General features: G+C 38.7%; 1 protein-coding gene across 1 annotated transcript; it reads right to left on the reverse strand.

The window, feature by feature from the left end:
* Positions 1 to 815: 815 nt before the first annotated feature.
* On the reverse strand, positions 816 to 19,683 carry dyrk2 (dual-specificity tyrosine-(Y)-phosphorylation regulated kinase 2). The gene is made up of 7 exons (XM_042511277.1): positions 19,579 to 19,683; positions 9,265 to 9,368; positions 5,238 to 5,580; positions 4,192 to 4,355; positions 3,544 to 3,933; positions 3,211 to 3,301; positions 816 to 2,725 (listed from the first exon to the last, which is right to left on the reverse strand). Exons 1-7 carry the CDS (start codon positions 19,616 to 19,618, stop codon positions 2,076 to 2,078), a joined length of 1,782 nt encoding a protein of 593 aa, XP_042367211.1. The 5' UTR covers positions 19,619 to 19,683; the 3' UTR covers positions 816 to 2,075.
* Positions 19,684 to 20,235: the final 552 nt, after the last annotated feature.

Raw genomic sequence — 20,235 nt, forward strand, 5'->3', positions numbered from 1 at the left:
TACTTTCCGTCCGAGCCACGTCTTAATGAGTCGCTCAGCTGATGTAGGAATTTAAATCTTAGCTTCCTCTTTAACATGTCAGACAAAACCCAGCAGTTGCTCTTGTTTTTGTCCTTTATGTAGGATATCTTCAGGCTGTATCTGCTGCTGAGGTCAAGCTCCATAAAGTTTAAAAACGGTCATAAAACGTCTTTATTATTCAGACATAAAGGCTCCATATAGACAGTTTTAATCGGTGAATTATGCTCTGAATCGGAGCCACTGTGACTTTCAGCTCTGTATGTTATGTTGCCTTTTACTCCACATTTTACAGCCGTCTAAACAAACACTGCTCTATGCTGTGACATTATGGAAGATATATATTTTTGCGTCATGTGATTTCTGTGCGTCTGAAGGTCTACTTTTGAGGCCTGGAATTTAATTAGCATGCTAAGAAACTATTTTAGCCTTGACAATTGTTGATTTTTCTTTTCTTGTCTGTTAATGCGCAAAAGTAATTAATCAAAATGGTTGTAGTGTTTCAATAACAGAGACACCTGACATGTTATTTTAGCTTTTTGATCTTGTTTTTACATTTATGACTGGCAAAACATATTGTCATTTCATTGAATCAGAAGGTGGTTCAGCTAATTTAATGCTATCCTGCTGTTTCAGGTCATATTGCAGTTTAACCCTTTGACACCTGGGCAAGTTGGCTTGATGTCTTTCGAGAAAATTGGAAAAGGCAATGAGACATTTCAGAAAAATGACCCAGAAATTAGCAAAAAATTAGTATTTTAGTTATCAATTTTTAGAAAAGTGATGTTGATCCAGTTTTCAAGGGGTTAATTTTCCAAAAATTGGGTGCCAACGTTTCAGTTTCTTTAAAAATGATGAGCCCTTTGATTTTAACATCATATATAATTTGACTGTAAATCTGTGTTTAACTGCCCTTCTTGTCCATCTCTTCGCTCTCTACGGCATTTTGCATCCCTAATAACCAGATTTAGTTAAATAAATGGAGAACAAAATGGTGTGACTTAACCCAAACATACATAGTTCGACTCCCATCTCTTCTCTGCGAACCCTCAGAAAACTAAAAAACACTTAAAAACTCTTAAATCTGTACTTCATAAGGCTGGGCAGTGGAGAGCTAACAGGCTATGGCTAAAAAAAGGCTAAGGCTAGCCACCAGACTGCCAAAAAGGCAAATAGTGCGCCAGCTGTAGCTAGCTGACCGATTTAAAGTTTGCTAGGCTAACTGCTAGCCGGTTAAAAGATATAAAAGTGACACCTAAATATAAATAAATGGCTTTCTAACAACTAATTTGTGGTTATTAGCCAGTTAACAGTTAGCCAGCTGACAGGCACAAAGCTAACAGGTAGATGCTTCAGTCAGGGTCGCCAAGATTTCTTTTTTTCATTAATTGTGTCTTAATTTAAGTCAAAAGTGATAACAAATGCCCCCCAAGGATCCCAAACTGAAACAGAATCATTTAAAAGTGATATGAAACATTATGAAACATGATTAGAAAGCTAACTGCATTTTTAAAAGCTGTTTCTTTAGTATCACGAGGATATATCCGACCTTAAATTGTCTGCAGATATAAACTTGTGAGACTAAAGTCATAAAAAATTGTTTTTGGTGTCGATTAATCAGCTAACTAGATTCAGTGGTAAAAACATTAAAAAAAGCCTTGTTCCCTCCGTCAGCACCGTGTTTTTTTGATGTGTTTGGAGCTACAGAGTGATGATTGTCTGAGCGGCCCCGCGATCGTTTTAAACATGTGATGTCACTTCCTGCTCACAATGTGTCTGAGAATTTGAGGAGTCTGAACGCACCCAAGTTTATCTATAAAGTTTCCTTCAGCGCGGCGAACATCGCCGCCCGGCTGTTTTTGCACATTTAAACACCCCAGCGCTAAGTTTCCATGACTGCGTTTGTCCCGAACGCACTCCCGTTAATGCTGCGGAAACCAGCGTGAAAAAAACCGAACGCTCCTTAAAACTGGACAAACCCAGTTTTATTTCAGTTCCAACTGGTTTTGCTCACGAGATTTTAAACTCCCGCCGCAGCGAGCGGCGTGCGTTCACTCTCAGCTGACCAGTTTGGGCAGCACCGTCCGAGGCTGGATGTTTCCGTTGGCATCGGTGATCGCTGCCAAGTTAGTCCTGGTTTTGGAGGAGGAGGACGTGGTGGTTGAGGAGGTGGTGGCGAGCTTGGAGATGGAGGTGATAGCGCCATCTGTGGTGGTGGTGCCCCGTTTGGAGGAAGAGGTCTTCTCCCCGGTGGTGGTTCCCGTCGGCGGTTTGGGGAGTCGCCTCCTGAGCCACGGGTGGCGCAGCGCCTGGCTGGGCGTCATCCTGAGTGCTGGGTCCCACTCCAAACACTGTTTGAGGAAGTCCAGAAACAGCGGGTCGTCGCAGCCCTTTAGTGCCGTGCTCCAGTCCTTGCTGCCCGGCGGGCCGCGTACCTTCCCTCGCCGCGAGCGGCCGCCGTTCAGCACGGTGGTGCCGTCAGGCAGCGTGGTGACGGTGCAGTACCGCGGGTAGCCTTTGGACGACACAAAGTTCTTGGCTCTCTTGGAGGCGTCGAGGAGCTTCTGGCTGGGCATGCCCAGGAGCTCGATGATGCAGGCCAGCTGGTCGGCTTCGTCCTCGCCCGGCAGCAGCGGGTAACCGGTCAGCAGCTCGGCCAGAATGCAGCCCAGAGACCACATGTCGATGGGCATCCCGTACCTGGAGCCTGGAGGACAAAGATCGAAATCTTAATTCATCTAAATGATCTGCTGATGGAGCTGCTTGTTTTTGTGGTTCACTTATTATATATTAACATACTTTTATAGTAATTTCACTTTGTGTTCTTCTTGTCTTTTACATTGCTTGTTTTGGAGTCGTATATTTTGATTTTTGTTGTGTGATGTCTGTAACTTATGCCGCTGCCAGTTTTAGCCAGGAAACTCTTGAAAAGGAGATTTGTAATCTGAAGAGGGTTTTTCTGGTTTAAATGGAAAACTAAAACTTAAACAGCATGAGCTCTCAAATGAAAGACGACATGACCAAAACACAAAGTAAATGTCGACTCTGCAGGAAATCTCACATCTTGGCAAATTTCATTTTCATGGCTGTGTTGAACCGAAACAAGGGACCAAAAATGAAGTGAAAAACTGAAGGAGCCGCTCATTAACATGTTTTAACTCAGTGACCTGTTTCCTGTCGGAAACATCGTACCTAGAATGACCTCCGGCGCTCGGTAGAACCTGGACTGGATGTAGGTGTAAACTCTCTGATGTTCATAACAGCTAGAACCAAAATCTATGACCTGCAAACACAAAGAAAAGAACATTTTCAGATGGATGGCATGAACGTACAATATGCACAAAGGTTTGGAGTCTTTTGGGGCCAAAAATATATGAAATACACTGTATACATAAAACATTTGGTGCCTCTATGATAGCTGTTTTTATCTCTGTTACAAAAAAAGACATTATTGAAGAACATCAATATTAACTACAAACTTTTGTGTGCTTGAAAGCGAACAGAAAAGCATTTTTTGGGTCTCACTTTAATGCCGCTGCGTCCCTGCTGCTTCAGTAAAATGTTCTCAGGCTTGAGGTCGCAGTGGATGATACGGTTCTTGTGCAGCGCGTCGAGACACTGCAGGATGGAGTGGGCGAACTTCCTGACCAGCGGGAGGCTGAAGCCCTGGAACTTGTTCTTCTTGATGAGCTCGTACAGGTTCATGCTGAGCAGCTCGAAGGTCATGCAGATGTGGTTCCTGAAGGTGAAGTTCTCCAGCATGTGGATGACGTTCATGCTCGAGTCCTTGTCCTGCTTCCTCAAGTGCTCCAGGATGCGGATCTCCTCCGCCGCCTGTCGGTGGAAGCGCTTCTCGTTGCGGACCATCTTCAGAGCCACGTGCGTCTGAGACTTGTGGTCGAAGGCCTTCACCACCTGCAGGAGGAGGAGAACCACTTTATTAACCCTTCTTCTTAACCCTAATCTCACCAAATTTGCTCTGAAAGCAGCACGAGAAAAGTGACGTAGCTTCAGGTTTCACAGGGTTAATAGTGAAAGTAAAAGCCTATAAATTAATGTCAAAGTAGCATCAGTGGTAGAAGTAACAGTTACAAGTAGCAGACGTGGTAGGATCGCCTCTCACTGGCAGTATTTGTGGTACATATCTCGTCGTACTAGTACTAGTCGTGGTACCTGTCCAAAGCTGCCCTTTCCGATGACCTTCAGGACTTCGTAGCGGTAGGAGATTTGGTCGTGTGGAACGTGGATGTAGGATCCCTGATCATCGTCGTAGCCGCCGTTGCTTGCTCCGCCTATGACCCCCGACCTCTTCTTGGCGTTCGGACCAACAAAATACACTGAGGAGGAAAAAGTACACCATCATTCTCACTGATTTGATTTATTTTTAATATGTAAAAGAAAAATAGAGAAATTATTACAAAAACAAGCAAACAGACAGAAAAAAAGTAATAATTATAGACAATTAAAAACATAAAAAAAACAAACAAATACACGATGACTTGGTTTACATATTTTTGAAAAGGAGAAAGAAGTACAAACTTATTTAATCCCGCTTCTTCTCCATAAGTCATTGAATTTTATTTTAATTTAAACCTACACTCTAAGTAACTTAACACATATACACACACCCACATACCCAAAAATCAAATATCTACAATTTTTTATTATTATTTACAGAAAAAAAGAGGAACATAAACTAGAAATAAAGTAAATATAAAGCAGCCAAATAAATAAACAGTAACCCGTTAACACTTGGTGACTGCACCTCGTGAAAATCATGTTTTTAATACATTATTTTAGTGTCACTCCACAAATTGAGAAACAAAAACTTTTCCTGGTGATACATATCCTGTAAGTTTTTTTAATTAAATTTTACCCTGATATTGTAACCCCCCCCCATTGTATTATATAATTATTATATTTCCTGTATAGTAGGTTATTTTCTTAGCCTTAAACATTATAATTGCCATTTGAAATACCTCAAGATCTGTAAATTTTAATAATTTTGACTGTAAAAATAATGAGTTCGTGTCCCAACATATTTAATGATCCGTATTGCTATTTTTTTAAAAAACAGAAAGTGAATTTAATAAAGTTTTGTATTTTTTTCCCCAAACCTCTGACAGTAATTTAAATATGTTAAAACTACTGAACAGCAGGGAGTGTGGAGTGACCGCGGTTATCGATTCGATTATGAACTTAAGTTTAAACCGGCTCACCTTCGGGGTAGTTGAACACTTCGTGGTGTTCGAACGACGACATCTTGGACATGTACTGCTTCATGGCCTGCTCCGGGGACAGCGAGGTGGGCTTTGGCTTGCTGTCCGTCGACTTGTTGGAGGTGGCGCTGCCCTGCCGGCAGTGGTGGGGCGGCTCCGAGGCCGAGGTCTGGCGGTCCGGCAGCGGCAGGCCCGGCCGGGTGGAGCTGAGAGGAGCCAGGCCGTTGGGCTGGGAGGTCAGGACCGGACGCTTGTTGGTGTTCTCCTCGTACAGCTGGGTGACGTGGACCTGCGACTGAGACTGCAGCTGGACGGCGTCCGACATGACGGCTTTAGAGCCTCCCTGAGGAGAAAGACGCAGAGGGACGTCAGATCAGCTGTAAACACTGATTTCAATGATCACCTCTGTCGACGAAGAGGAGGGTGGAGAGGAGAGGGAGACACTAGACAAAGACGTGAAAATCACACCTCCAAACTAAACATTAACTCTTTCATAAATGATCACCATAAAAAACTCTTAACCCTTTAAAGCCCAGTTTTGTGCTGTGTTTAGACGCCTTTTCCAAGAATTTAAACCTTTGAAATGTGAGCAAATTTGGCTGGATTTCTCTCAAAAACATGAGAAAATATGTATTTTTTAAAAATAAAAAATATAAGCAAATTTGGTTTGATTTCTCTCAAAAACATGGGGAAATATAAAAAAAACAATTAAAAATATGAGCAAATCTGGTTTGATTTTTTCTCAAAAACATGGGAAAATATATATTTTTTAAAAATAAAAAAATAAGCAAATTTGGGTTGATTTCTCTCAAAAACATGGGAAATGTATATTTTTTAAAAATAAAAAATAAGCAAATTGGTGTTGATTTGTCTCAAAAAGTGGGAATATGTGTGTGTGTGTGTGTGTGTGTGTGTGTGTGTGTGTGTGTGTAAAAGCAAATTTGGTTTGATTTCTATTAAAAAAAAGGGAAATATATGAAAAACAAAAATGATAAAAATAATAATAATAATTATTATTATTATTATTATTATTATTATTATTATTATTATTATTATTAGAGACTATATTTTTCAGTTGCTTGACCTAAAACTAAAAAGCACTGCTGTGAAAATTGCAGTGATTACATTAATTTAATAAACGTATATCACAGCAGCTCTTTCCCTGAATGGAGAATCTGTATCTTTTCTTGAGTAGTTGACCTATAACTTAAAATGGTTATAACATGGATTTTTTGTCAGGTAATTATACACTAAATAAAACATATTTATTATATTATATTCCTTTTCTGCAGACATATCCCCCTAAATCCTTCACGCTGAATCTTTAAGTCTCAGATGTCGGAAAGTTCTCGAACACAACAGAAGAAACTCTCTGCTGTTTGGAGCCTGAACGATATCGAGGTAAAAATAATAGATAATTAATGTTCCCAAATTCACAATTTGTTCCCCAAATACAGTCTCATTACTCATAACAGAGAGACAGATGTCTCTCGCTTTTTGTCTCTTTGTCTCTAGATCAGTGAATCACTCCCTGTTGCCGTGGTGACCAGCACACCTGGGTCCTTTCAGATAACAGAGGTGCATCTGGTTTCACTAACACACACACACACACACACACACACACACACACACACACACACACACACACACGAGCGGGCCAGTTGAAAGACCTGCTGTTTGGATGTGTGTGTGTGTGTGTGTGTGTGTGTGTGCAAGTGTGTGCAAGTGTGTTGTAATCTGGCCAATACGGGGCTTAAAGTATCAAAATAAGGAAGTGAGTCAAGAGATGAAACCTAAACAATAACAAATACAGCAGTCAGAGGCGCCTGTGTGTGTGTGTGTGTGTGTTGTCAGTAGATACAGTGACATTTGAGAGCAAAGTCTTAACTCCTCTGTCACCTGACAACACCCTTACAAACACACACACGATGAACAAAATATTTTTTTTTTTTTACAAGAGCTGCAATTTATGATTATTTTCCTGATCGATTAATCTCAATCTCTGAATTAATCTTAAAAAATAAGATGAATAAATAGAATATAAAATAAAAATAATATGGCTAAATAATTAATTATGTGCATTAGTTCATAAAATGTCAAAAATTAACAGACTAAAACCCAGTGTTATTCAGTTTATACTGGCTTTACACCAAATAATTTTTTAATCTCATTGACAATTTTTAAACTTCGGAATAAAATCATATCAGTTTTCTCTCCAATTTAATCTTGCTCATTTGGTGTGCGTTGGTCACAAAAAACTAAAGCATAAAAATTAGTAAATTTTGAAACCATGTTTACATTTGCAATATTACCACTACTATTGACAATATTAATATTATTACTAATACCAATCCAAATACGACTGCTACTGTTAAAACTACTGATACTTCTGGGCTATAAAAGGTTGTAAAATCAAGCCAAGAAAAACCTCCTCACTCATTAAATATGTGGCGATTGATAACCGATAAGGATCCTCTGATCAGTTTCCCCGGACGATCATGTTGTGATAAATAAATAAAAGCCTCCACTATAAAATCCCACGGGAAAACCTGCTAATGCTAACGGTCTCTCTGAAGGTAATGGCTAAATGCTGCATCAGTTTCTTTGTACCGTGTGTGTGTGTGTGTGTGTGTCCTTCACACCAGCCTATAAACCAATCAGCTGTTTAAAACATCCTGGAGCGGAGGGCTATAATTAGCCGCGTGGCTGCAGCTGACTGTTTCAAAGAACTGCTGCTCAGCTTGTTGCCTCACAGAGCGAAGCACATGCTAACTCGCTAACTGCAGCTCGGCCTGCGTGACTCTGATACAGCGGCCGGTTGGTGTCGGGATCAGACGGCACCAGCCTTCAGAAGCCAAATGGCAACCATAGCAACGGGCCGAGCGTATCTCCGGTGGGCAGAGCGGGCTATCAGTAGACTGAACGATTGGTGGTTCATTGTTAAATTAAATTAGCACATATTTGTATGTATGCAGAGGGAAAAAAGACCAAATGTTTTAACCCTTAGGGGCTGTTTGGAACATTTTACGCGCTTTTCATACTTCATTTATTGATAATTTTGGCTGGGTTCATGCGTATGGTATACATTATGGCAAGATTGTGTGTTTTTGTTTAATCTTTGAATTTCCAGCTCAGCTCCTACATTAACTCTAAAATACACAGAGTGAATAAAATTTCACATTCATACAGTTTAGTGCACAAAAATGCTCCATTGAAACCCATTCAAACTGCAATTTTTGATCCCACAACCATCAAAGCATAAAAACATATATTATGTTTATCTGGGTGTCATTCTGGGCTTTTATCTTGGAATTTGTCATTTTTACCATTTTCCATCTAATAACGTCATTTTATACCATATTATATGATGTTTCCATTATGTGCACTGTCACAATCAATGTTGCTGCAAATCATTGACAAATCCAGACTGTGATAATTTAAAAAAACATGTATTTGTGATTAGGACTGAAAAATACGTAAATGAAAGTAGAAAAAAATATAAATGTACAGTATTTTTTCAAAGTGCTGTTCGGTCTATTACACCCACATTTGGAGGTTGTAACCCACCAAACAACAGCATTAACCCTTTGAAACCTGGGCAAATAGGCTGAATTTCTTTGACAAACATGGGAAGATGGCAATGAGCAATTTAAGAAGAAATTACCGAAAAATTAGTAAGTAAGAAAATGACTTGAAAATTAACTGAAAACAACAACAAACAAATGGGAAATGACCTGAAAATGTGATTAAAATTACAATAATTCTCTAAAATAATTTTAAATATTTATTTATGATAAATATAAATATAGTTTGTTTTAGAAATGTTTCCTTTGCCTTTGAAAATATTTTTCTAAATTAATAATTTCTTGCAAATTGCAGTACATTTTTTGTCAAATTCTGCTCAGAGTACTTGTGAAAGGCATCAGAACGCAGCACTAGCAAAGTGATGTTGATCCAGGTTTAAAGGGTTAAAACAATACATTATCACTAATAAAGTAAAAAGAATGGCGTGAGCTTGTGTTTGTACCGTTAGGGGGTGATGGTTGTTGTTGCGAAGTCGCGGCAACGCGACAGGCGACGTTGTCTGAGAGCCACTGTGACCTGGAGAGTAGACCGGCTCGCCCGCTTTGCCTGGAAACAGAAGAGAAAGACAGATGTTAAGTTTCATCTATTTGATTATTCATATACACACGAAAATATGGATGTGAGTTTTATTTGTGTCCAGTGTTGAGATAAATCCAGAAGCCACAAGAACTGCTGCTAGAAACGCCATCGCATGTTAAACCAGCCCGAAAATGACGTCTGCAATAGTTTGATTTTGCGATCATCAGTCAAAATCCAATCTCACATTTAAGAAGATGGAAGTGCTGAATATTTTACATGTTAAATATAAAGTGATTAATCACTAATCAAAATATAATCATTTCAGCACAACCCTTGCACCCATGATCCCCTGCAACCCCTGACAGAGGTCCTCGCTAAGCTCCTAATGTCCAAAAATCCTAGAAATGTCCTAAAATCCTGGAAACATCTTAAAATCCAAGACACGTCCTAAAATCCGAGAAACGTCCTAAAATCCTAGAAATGTCCTAAAATCTGGGAAATGCCCTAAAATCCAAGAAACATCCTAAAATCCTAGAAATGCTCTAAAATCCTGCAAATGTCCTAAAATCTGGGAAATGCCCTATAATCCGAGAAATGTCCTAAAATCGTAGAAATGTCCTAAAATCTGAGAAATGTCCTGAACTCTGGGGGAAACTGCTACCCTCGCTCCATCAAAAGTGAAAGAAAAAAAACCCAAGAAATCCACGTCCAGCATCTCAGCGTGTCTGATTAAATGTTCGACAGGATACTTTGTGGTTTCGGCAGCAGTTAGCTCTGGAGCTGTCTGCCGCTGTCTTGTCCTCACGGTGACGCTGCCAGGTTTGACTACATGACAAAGTATCAACCTTTCAGAGGTACAAGATGTGTCGATGCCTCCCTTCAGTATATCAAATAGCACATGACATGACCGCCACGAAAAGACCTCCTTACGTAACACACATATCAGGATGCTTGTCAAGCTCCCAAAATACTCGAAAGTGGTTCGGATCCCTCCGCCAGACTGCCGTGTTTTCACAGAGAGATCAGAGTTAGATTAGATATGTTTAGACTCATCTCAGACGGACACATTTGGCCTTTATCGCCCTCCATATATAACGGTTATTTTAAAGATGTGCCAGCGCACCACCTCTTAAATCCCCGAGTGCATCAATCACAGCTAATCATGAACTCCGATAACCTATGATGCTACGGCCGAAGCATTTCCACCAGACGATATCCAGCAGCGACTCTCGCTCTGATCATGCAAATATTTATTATTATGTATTTCCAAAGCCTTAAATAGATCTTCAGGGTGGGGGTCGACCGATATTGTCTTTTCAGGGCTGATACCAATAGAGATTATTACTAGTTAATGAGACTGATAACCAGTATTTGGAACTGATATGCATTTACGATAAAAATAAATATCTTTTTGTCAATGTTTAGAGTTTGGAATAAAACAAACCCCAACACAAAATTTTGTTCACATGCCTTTAGCAAATGTTTTATCAAAACTGAAACTTTCAACATCATATACATCATAAAATTTACCAGCAACTTTTTTTCAAGTAAAAATAAAAATAAAAATAAAAATGAATGAATAAAAATAACTCTGAGGCTTTACAAAGTAAAGCTCCTCCCTGCTGACACTTTACTTGCAATTTTTAATTGATTCATTTTTATCGGCAATAATTAAAAGATAATCGGCAAAATGCCAAATATCTGTATCAATAATAACCAGGACGATAATCTGAGTGGATTGAGCCGTCAGTCAGATCAGTTTGAACTAGGATAAAAATAACTACTTATTTATTTTCCAACATTTCTTTTTCAATTTAAAATCAGATATATTGTGCACAGTTAAAAAAAAAATAATGTCAGTTTTTCAATTTTATTTATGTTTCTTGACTATTGCAGAGCAACAATTTAGGGGATCAATCTGGATCCATATATTCTCTGATTTTCTATTTATGGAGTGAGAACATTCATTAAGAGCGCCACTGAAAGCTGTAAACATTAAAAATCAGCTTTTCAAAGGATTATTTTAGCACCTTTTTTTCTACCAGAGAGGAAAATTATAGTTAGCGTCAACCTCTACAGTTTCTCTGGTCAAATTAGGAAAACATGCTGCTCAGGATCCTGCGGTTTCCTCCATTCTCTCTGCTGATCCCTCACGCCTGAATTCACTGTTGTCCTCCTGACATTCACTTTTTCAGCCTGGCAGCTTATAAAAACTTTTTTTGGCAGTGAATCCCAACACAAAGCAGCTTTTTAGACATTTTTCTGTTGTTTGCTTGCAGACGTAAATGTCAAAGAGGCCCTTTCACGTAACACAAAGTCAATGGAGAGCGATTAATTGTATTGTATTGATGGTTTTTATACTGCGAGGCATTATAATAAGCTATATTTCTAATATTCTGCCCTCCTTGTACAGTATAAAGCAAACTAGCTTAACATCACTGCAAACTATAACCTCAAAAATGAGCATGGTAGATGTTCAATTTTGCTGCCTGTTATTTTTTTTTCGTAGTTTTTTGTTTAGTTTGTCTGATTTGGTTTGATTTTATTTTTATAACGACAAACAAAATGAACATGGGAGTTAAAATAGGACCTTTATGACGTTATTATCTTGGGTCTTTCTTTTGCGTTTTTAAGAAAATACTTAATTCACATGATAACATTGCGAAAACGAACCTTGTGTACACCGATCCGCAAAAACAACAGAAAACGCTGTAGCATGAATGCCGGGCCAACAGTCGTAACTTCGTAATGATACACCATAGAGGACCACCACGTGCAGGACGTCACCGTTCTCACGGGATCTGCGCGTTTCCTGTTTATACACGGCAACAGAAGGGGTTCCTCTTTCAAAAGATCACACTCGGGAACCCGGTTTCAAAAGTTTGCATTTTCAGGCCCCGAAAAATGCCGCTGTTGTGTGAATGAAAGGCAAGACCAGAATAAAAGTCTCATGCAAGAGCCGTTGCCGTGTAAATGGCGCCTCAGTAAAGGCGGGGTTTATCGCTGAGCCGTTGTATTGGGCTGCATTAGATTTTACAGGTGTACCTGAGAACGTGGCCTCTGAGTTTATAACGAAGTGAACCAGACTTGGACCAGACTGACCCGGGCCACAGTGTTCCTGTCTGGAGGCTGCAGGGCCTGCAGGTGGACTCAGTCTAAGGAGGATGAAGGTTTTAATATAGACCGATAATCCTCAGTCTCTCTCTCTGCAGCTTCACCTCCTTTGATGGCAACATGACATCAGCAACAACACAGCGGGGTTAAAGGTCAGAGGTCACGGCGGACCGCTATCTTAACGGTGAGCGATAATACATGTTGTACTTTGACCGACTTTTGTTTCCACCGTGGTATCGGCTCCTACGGACACTTTACACATCTGCCTCAGTATCAGCACTAAACAGTCAGGGACTTACTCTCCAACAATAACACAGCAACGTTTAACGGAAACGTGCATCAGTTAACAAAAGGTTAACAGCTTTAAAGACACAGTAAAAGGTCACTTATTCCTAGTTTGTTTCTTACTTTAATCGTTTCATTTCTTGATATGCGTCAAATATATGCAATATCTGCTGTTTATTTTAAAATCCTCACATCTGAGAAGCATTTTTTCACTACTTTTGGTTAAAAAATGTTTGATTATAAAAGTAGTTGATGATTGTTTTCCTAATCCTTTCAGCTTTTGAAAGCTCAGTATCATCAATACACAGTACACAGATACAGTATCTTATAATATACTGGAGTACTTAACCATCAAAATCCTTTCTTTGTCTTTGATTAAATGCTAAAATCTATATGTTTGACTTAGGAACACAAACGCTACCTGAGAAAGCTTTAGACACTCTAACCACAGTTTAATGGGAACTTTAAATGTAAAATATAAAACCTCAAACACACACGTGTATTGAGATATACAATCACAAACATAAGGCATTAAAAAAAAATCTGTATTAATCCATTTGCCAATAATGTCAGAAAGAAAACAGTGAAAAGTGTTCATTGTAATTTCCCTTGTTTTTGCCCGACTAACAGTCCAAAAGACAAATATATTTTATTGTCAAAAAATACTGAGGACAAAAGAAAATATTCACATTTGAGAACAAAAATTAATCACATTGCGTTTCAGAGCTACTGCGATTTGCTTCAAAACTGATTAAACTGACTAACTGATAACCAAACAGTTGTTTAAAGGAATACTTCGACCACAAAATGATCATTTATTTACCAGTTTTTCACCTTATGTTACAATGAATTTGTGAAGAAAATGTACTTTCTCTCACATACCTCCGCAGTAAACGAAGAATCCAAAAACAGAGGAAATTCTTGAATTGAAGTTATGGGGGTCCACGTTAAAGAACAACAAAACTATGCCAGACTCCATTGACAAAAACAGTAATTTTATGTCTCTGAACACAGAAGCTGCTGGTCCACTGCTGCGTCCATCGGATAGTTAGTTCTGTTTTACTGTGTGACTTTGGTGTTTTAAAGGATTAGTTCGGACTCACTAAAGTCACACAATGACACAAACTATCCAACATATTAAGGCAGCAGTAGACCAGCAGCTTCTGTGTTCAGTGAAGTAAAATTACTGTTTTTGTCCATGGAGTCTGGCTCTAAAGAGAGCATAGATTAGTTTATTGAACATACGACTGGATTAATGTGACTAGAGTTGCACTGCACGAGTGTGAGAGTTTGTTGTTTTGATATAGTTTTGCCGTTCTTTAACATGGACCACTATAACTTCGATTCATCAAGAATTTTCTCTATTTTTGGATTCTTAGTTCACCGAGTTGGCATGTGAGAAAATCTACATTTTACACGGAAAAGTTTCACTTTGAGTTCCTCGGCAGAAAGGTCTGTCTGTTTGGGAAATACGGAGCACACGACTGGATAAATGAGACTTGGATTGTAATACACCAGTTATGTGAGAGTTTGTAAACAAATGTTTAGATACAGTTTTGTTTCTGAGAATTGTGGACATTTTTATGTCTTCTTTGTTCAAAAGAAGACATAAAGGTATGCAAAAAAAACCCCAACTTTTCTTCACAAATTCAACTTAACACGCAATGAGTAACTGATCATTTTTTGGGGTGAAGTATTCATTTGCTGGATGTAGAGTTAAGATTACTGATGAAGATGACAGGAACAGCGTGTGATGTGACAGCGAGTCTACACACAGATCTCGGAGCTGTGGGGTGAATGAATGAACCCGCTCGGCAGCAGCTTCCTGCCCGTGTTCGTGCAGGTTAACGCAGACAGATGGTCTCTGCTGCTGCTCTCTGCCTCTAATCTCAACGCTCTCTGTAATCCTGCTAATGAGGACGACTCAGATCCATGCCGCAGACTGCCAACACGCTGTAAAACAGCCACATCTACAAGTGCATGCAAACAATACGGCCTCTGATGTGCAGCACTGTCAGGGTCCATAACCTGCAGCTGCAGCACAAACACGCTGCTGTAAAACAATACAGCCTCTCTGATTCATCTCCACAGGGATCCTGCTAATGACTGACGGCCGGGACACAATCAATGCATCAAAACTCTTCTGATAGTTATCAATACACAGGAGCGCCAATCTGCTCTGATCCCCAATACAGAATCTCTACAGCATGAATGATGAATTAATTCACCAATGAGACAATTAGTTGATAGATCAAACAAATCATTTATCAAACAAAATATGACAAATAATTTCTTCTTACAGCCTCTCAGATGTGAGTTTTTACTACTTTTTTTCTATTTTATAACATTTTATAATTGAATATCATTGAGTTTTGAACTGCTTGTCCAACAAAAATAACAATATGACATTACTTTTTTTAAAATGTTGAACGATGAATCACTTTACGATTATTATCAGATTTGTTAATAATGAAAATGATCATTTCTTACTTGAGACATTTTCTTTCTCAGTGTCTTAATGTTGTGTACAAACTACAAGTTAAACTGAAAAAAAGTATTAAATCCTCTGCAATGATTAGTCAATCCATCTATTACGCCCTTATTTGGATAACCAGTTGATTATTTCAGTCATTTATTTCAATAAAATGGACAAACATTTTTCTGGTTTCAGCTTCTCAAATATTAAGATTTCCTGTATTATATCTTTGTTAATTGAGTAGATTTGTATTTTGAGCTGCTGGTTGGACAAATTACGACATTTGAAGACATCATATTGTGCTTTCTCTACTATTGCAATTGTAATGATCATTAAGTCTCTTCTATAGTGGAATTAACGTCATATTATACACTCTCTTATTGGGATGGCCCACCAGCAGATGGAGACATTAAATACAAGGCTTTTCCATGTATGCAATATTCATTCATTGTGAAAAATAATAAAAATAATATATAAATAATACAAATTTAAAGAAATGGTTTGTGATATTTGCAGAAATTAGCACATTGGCTGAATCTTAAAATTCATTTCAAAGCCAATATCTGCCGATACCGCTGACGTGCTGATATTATTGTGCGTCCAAACACTAAAAGTGACACAGAATCTCATAAAAAACTCATAAAAGTCAAACAATGCAGCTGCAGTTATCAGCTTATATTGCTTTACTGCAAACATATTAATATCTGTTTGTCTTTGCAGATATTGTACAAACAAATTGGTTTATTTTTATGTATAATTCTTTTGTATATTTGATCTTCCTAAAATCAAGCTTGCCACAGTCTGATTTTATTTGTATTTTCCTTATTATTACTCTTATAGTTATAACAATAATTTGGTGTCTTTTTGTTATTATCACCAACTGTATTTTTTTTAACAAACAACAACAAAACAAACTTTAAGGAACCAAGAAAAAAAAACATTTTGTAAGAATAAAAAAAACAATAACTTATAAGACATTATTGCACCATTAATCTAACAAAACAACAAAAATAACAGCCTTAAAAAAATCCAGTATTGCTCAGGCTCTCATTCAGACTGTCCCCTCAGCGCTGCCTCAGCTCCTCAGTGTAACGGTGCCGTGCTCTGCAGGACTGTACAGTACATACTGATAATGTAACATGGATCTATACTGGAGAGCACATACAGTTTCTCTTGCTGCCAGCCTGACAGATGCACGCTAACAGAGTGGAAAAGCAGCGTGCTGAATGTGAATTTGACACCGAGCTGGAAATGCCAGAGTGCCGGCGAGCACGCCCGGCATGCTGCTCGACAGGACGAGTGGGAAAAATCTGCAGCAACATGACCGCACATTTGCAGCGCTGCAACGCTCAGCTGGTTCACAAACTCTCAGAGGTGCTGAGTACAAAATCACTAACCTAAAAAAAGCAAAAAACAAACAAAAACCTTCTTTTCATTTCAACCTGTTGACATTTTGACCAAGTGGTTATCAACTTTTTGGGTTGATTATCCAGGTCCCTCCATCTGTTCAAATGTGGGTAATTGTCTCCACTTAATATTCATATTATTCTCTGTTTTATGGTTAAAAAACATGTCACTGAATGCCAAAAAGCAGATCTGATGTGTAGCTTAGAAAATTAATTTCATTCGTTTTCACAGAGAGCCCAAAAGCCATGTGAATACAAGTTATATTTAACAAATGCAACAATTAGAAATTTGACATTTAAACTTTAATAAAGTCTCATTATGGATCACAAACAGCAGCCAATTATAAATCAGAAATTTGGCACTGGTGTCTACTGGAAGTGAGATGTCTGCAAATTTAGGGTGTCATACACTTCATGTTTTGCATTCATTTAGGCACCAAAGGACAATTAAATGACTGTAATGCATAATGCAATAACACTCGCAGGCATTCAAATATCATCCTGCTGCAGATCAACTTTTCTTATTTTATGTTATCTCTGCTGAGTCAGCACACATGCAGGCATAATTTGTTCTTCAGTCCTCATTTGTTTCAAGAAGTCACCTCAAGTCTTTTAGCGAGATTTCTGCTCATGCTCAGAACTTTCTACAAATTCAAATCATGTCCCACATCGGTGTTTTCTGAGAAGTTTGAGAGAAAACAAAAAGTCCTGTCCTACAGGCCACGTTATTGCTCTGCACTCTAGTTTCCCCACCAGACCATCTGAAAGACACAGAGCCCCGTTTGGGACTCTCTTTGTGCGAGACAAAATTTAGTGGCGGTTTCTCTGTCTGTAGAGCACAGTTCAGTCACTTGAGGTTTTCCAGCACGCCACGCTCAAACATGGGATAGCTTTCCACTTTGGCGCACACGACTGAGCACCGGAGCGTCGTTCCAAAGTAAAAAATAGTCACTTTTACAGACTGTGCTATAGGGCCGCCACTAAATCCCAGCTTTATACCAGCCCTGCATTGGCAGCATCTTCCCGCTCCTGTGTGTGGTGATACATGCATCACGGCATCCTGCAAACAAAGGAGGCATGACGGGCGTGATGTTTAACACGCGAGTGCCCGCCTTGAGAGTGACAAATAATATATACATCAGCATCACTTCCTAAACAATAACAACATCTTACGCCTGTGTTTTCTTCTTTGTCGTAGCCGCTATGCTAACAGCCTCTTTTTAAATCTCCGGTGGCGGGTCGCACGTGTACACACATCGTCAAAACGTCACACCTCGTGCCGCCCATGGTCACGTTTTTTTTCCCGCTTTCCGTTTTACACAGAGCTCGCTGTTACTACCTCAGAGCCTGACTGATACTGGAATTAAGGACTGCTGTCAACGTTTAATCTTTGTAATGATGAACACATCAGGCTAGGAAATATTTTTGATACGCAAATAAATTTTGTTATTACAGACATGAATCCTGGTATGCACAAAGCGGACAAAATAACAGTAGAAACATAAACTTTGGCGGACAAACTGATCCTGAATTATCACAAAAATATCTTTGTACTACAATTAAATATTACTTATTCCCTGCTGTATATGGCAATACCAATAAGCTATAAGTATAATAGTAATATTGACCATGCTGATATACTAATCAGACTTTATCCTGTCTGTAATAGTTGTCAATCAATATTAGTTTTTCAGGGCAAATACCGATTATTAGTAGTTAATGAGACTGATAACAGATATTTGGATCTCATATGCATTTATAATTTTCTGAGAATTTGGACTATATCATACTCCAACACAAAACTTTCTTTAATTGCAAATATTTAAAACTTTCAACATCAAATACTGCAGGTTCCCAGCAACTTTTTATAAAAAGTGAAATAATAAATTAAATAATGAACAAATTAAAATCGCTCCCTGAGGGTTTACGAAGTAAAAGTTCCTCCAATGCTGACACTTTCCTCGCACTTTTTAATTAATTAATTTCACTGCGATCACTAAAATAAAATACCTAAATAGTACAGATAATCAGCCAAATGCCAAATATTGGCCCCAATAATCATCCAGGCCGATAACTAGTCGACCCCAAGTCTGTAACCACATTAATATCATATATCCACATTAGAATTATGATAAATACAACTCTATAAATACCTATTACAATGCTAAAAACCTTTAAAAAATCAATGTTTGACATGGAGAAAGCAGTTTCTAACACTATAAAACGACAGTTTCAGGCTTAATAACAACGTAATAACAGCTCCATGACAACATTAAACATGTGTTTTTCAACCCACTACAATAAAACAGGGCGTTTTTAAGAGCTGACAGCTGCAAAAAATACATTTATGCTGACTTTAAATCACCAATAGCGAGACAAACTGACCTCTGACTGAACTGAAGCTTTATTTCTGTCTGCCGAGCTGGAGGCCAAAAATTACCCAGCAACGGAAAAACACACACACACTAAACACCGCCAAATTTCATACTCAGCGTTTTATAAAAACCCTAAAAACACCGAGATATCTTACAGACCCTGAACACGGATGTTATAGTGTTATTACGGTGTTATAAATCAGACATAAACAGGCTGTAAACACACGGAGAAACCCGTAATACTGCTGCTGTCACCTCTCATCTGTTAGCTAGCTAGCTAAAAATAAACCTGACAGACAGCGCAGGAAGACATCCGGAGCTGCTTCGTTTTATCTGCTTTTAATCGACTTATTTTAAACATTTAATAAAAATTAAAATAAGATTGCCAGTAATTTAATCAGCAGACAAAAAAACAGTTTCTATTCAGTTAGCTAGCAAAGCTTTGAGCCCTTTTCCCTCAAGTGTTTTTATCCCCTCGCTAAATTAACGAAGCTAATGAGAACCGGGGGGATCAGCGGAGTGTCCCCGCAACACTAGCCGAGCTCAGGCGCCCTCAGGCCGGCTACAGAGGTTGTGCTCACCCGTCGGGAGGACCGAGGTTCCGGGCTTCTTGGTTAACATGGCGGCCGCTCCTCTCCTCTGGACACAGACGGACAGGACGCCTCCTCTTCCTCCATCTGCAGCTCCTCCTCTTCCTCCTCCCTACTCCTCCTTCTGTCTAATCTAACCCCCCCTGTTCACTAACTCCTTCACTCTCCTCCTTCTCCTTAAATTCACTGTTATTATATTATTATTAACCTGCAGCTCCTCCTCTTCCTCCTCCGTCTCTCTCTCTAACTCCTTCACACTCCTCCTTAAATATACTGTTCCTCCTCCTCCTCTCTTTACACCCACCTCTTAGTTTTATCATAAAGAAAGAACATTTCTAAATATTAACCCTTTTAAACCTTAGCAAATTGGCATGGTTTCTCACAAAAACATGGAAAAAAAGGCAATGAGCAAATAAACAAGAAATTACCCAAAAAATCATAGCACGAAATTAGTAAAAAATCTGCAAGAAAATGAGATGAAATTAGCACAAACAAGGAAAGAAAAGTAAAAGAATATGACCTTTTTATTATTATTATTATTATTATTATTATTTTATTATTATTATTATTAATTAACAATAACCTTTGTCTATATTATTGTATTCTAAGTATGGTTATATGAAAAGAAGCAAGAAAGAGAGATTTTAT

This window comes from Plectropomus leopardus, chromosome 22 (assembly GCF_008729295.1).
Source record: "Plectropomus leopardus isolate mb chromosome 22, YSFRI_Pleo_2.0, whole genome shotgun sequence".
NCBI classification, from domain to species: domain Eukaryota; kingdom Metazoa; phylum Chordata; class Actinopteri; order Perciformes; family Serranidae; genus Plectropomus; species Plectropomus leopardus.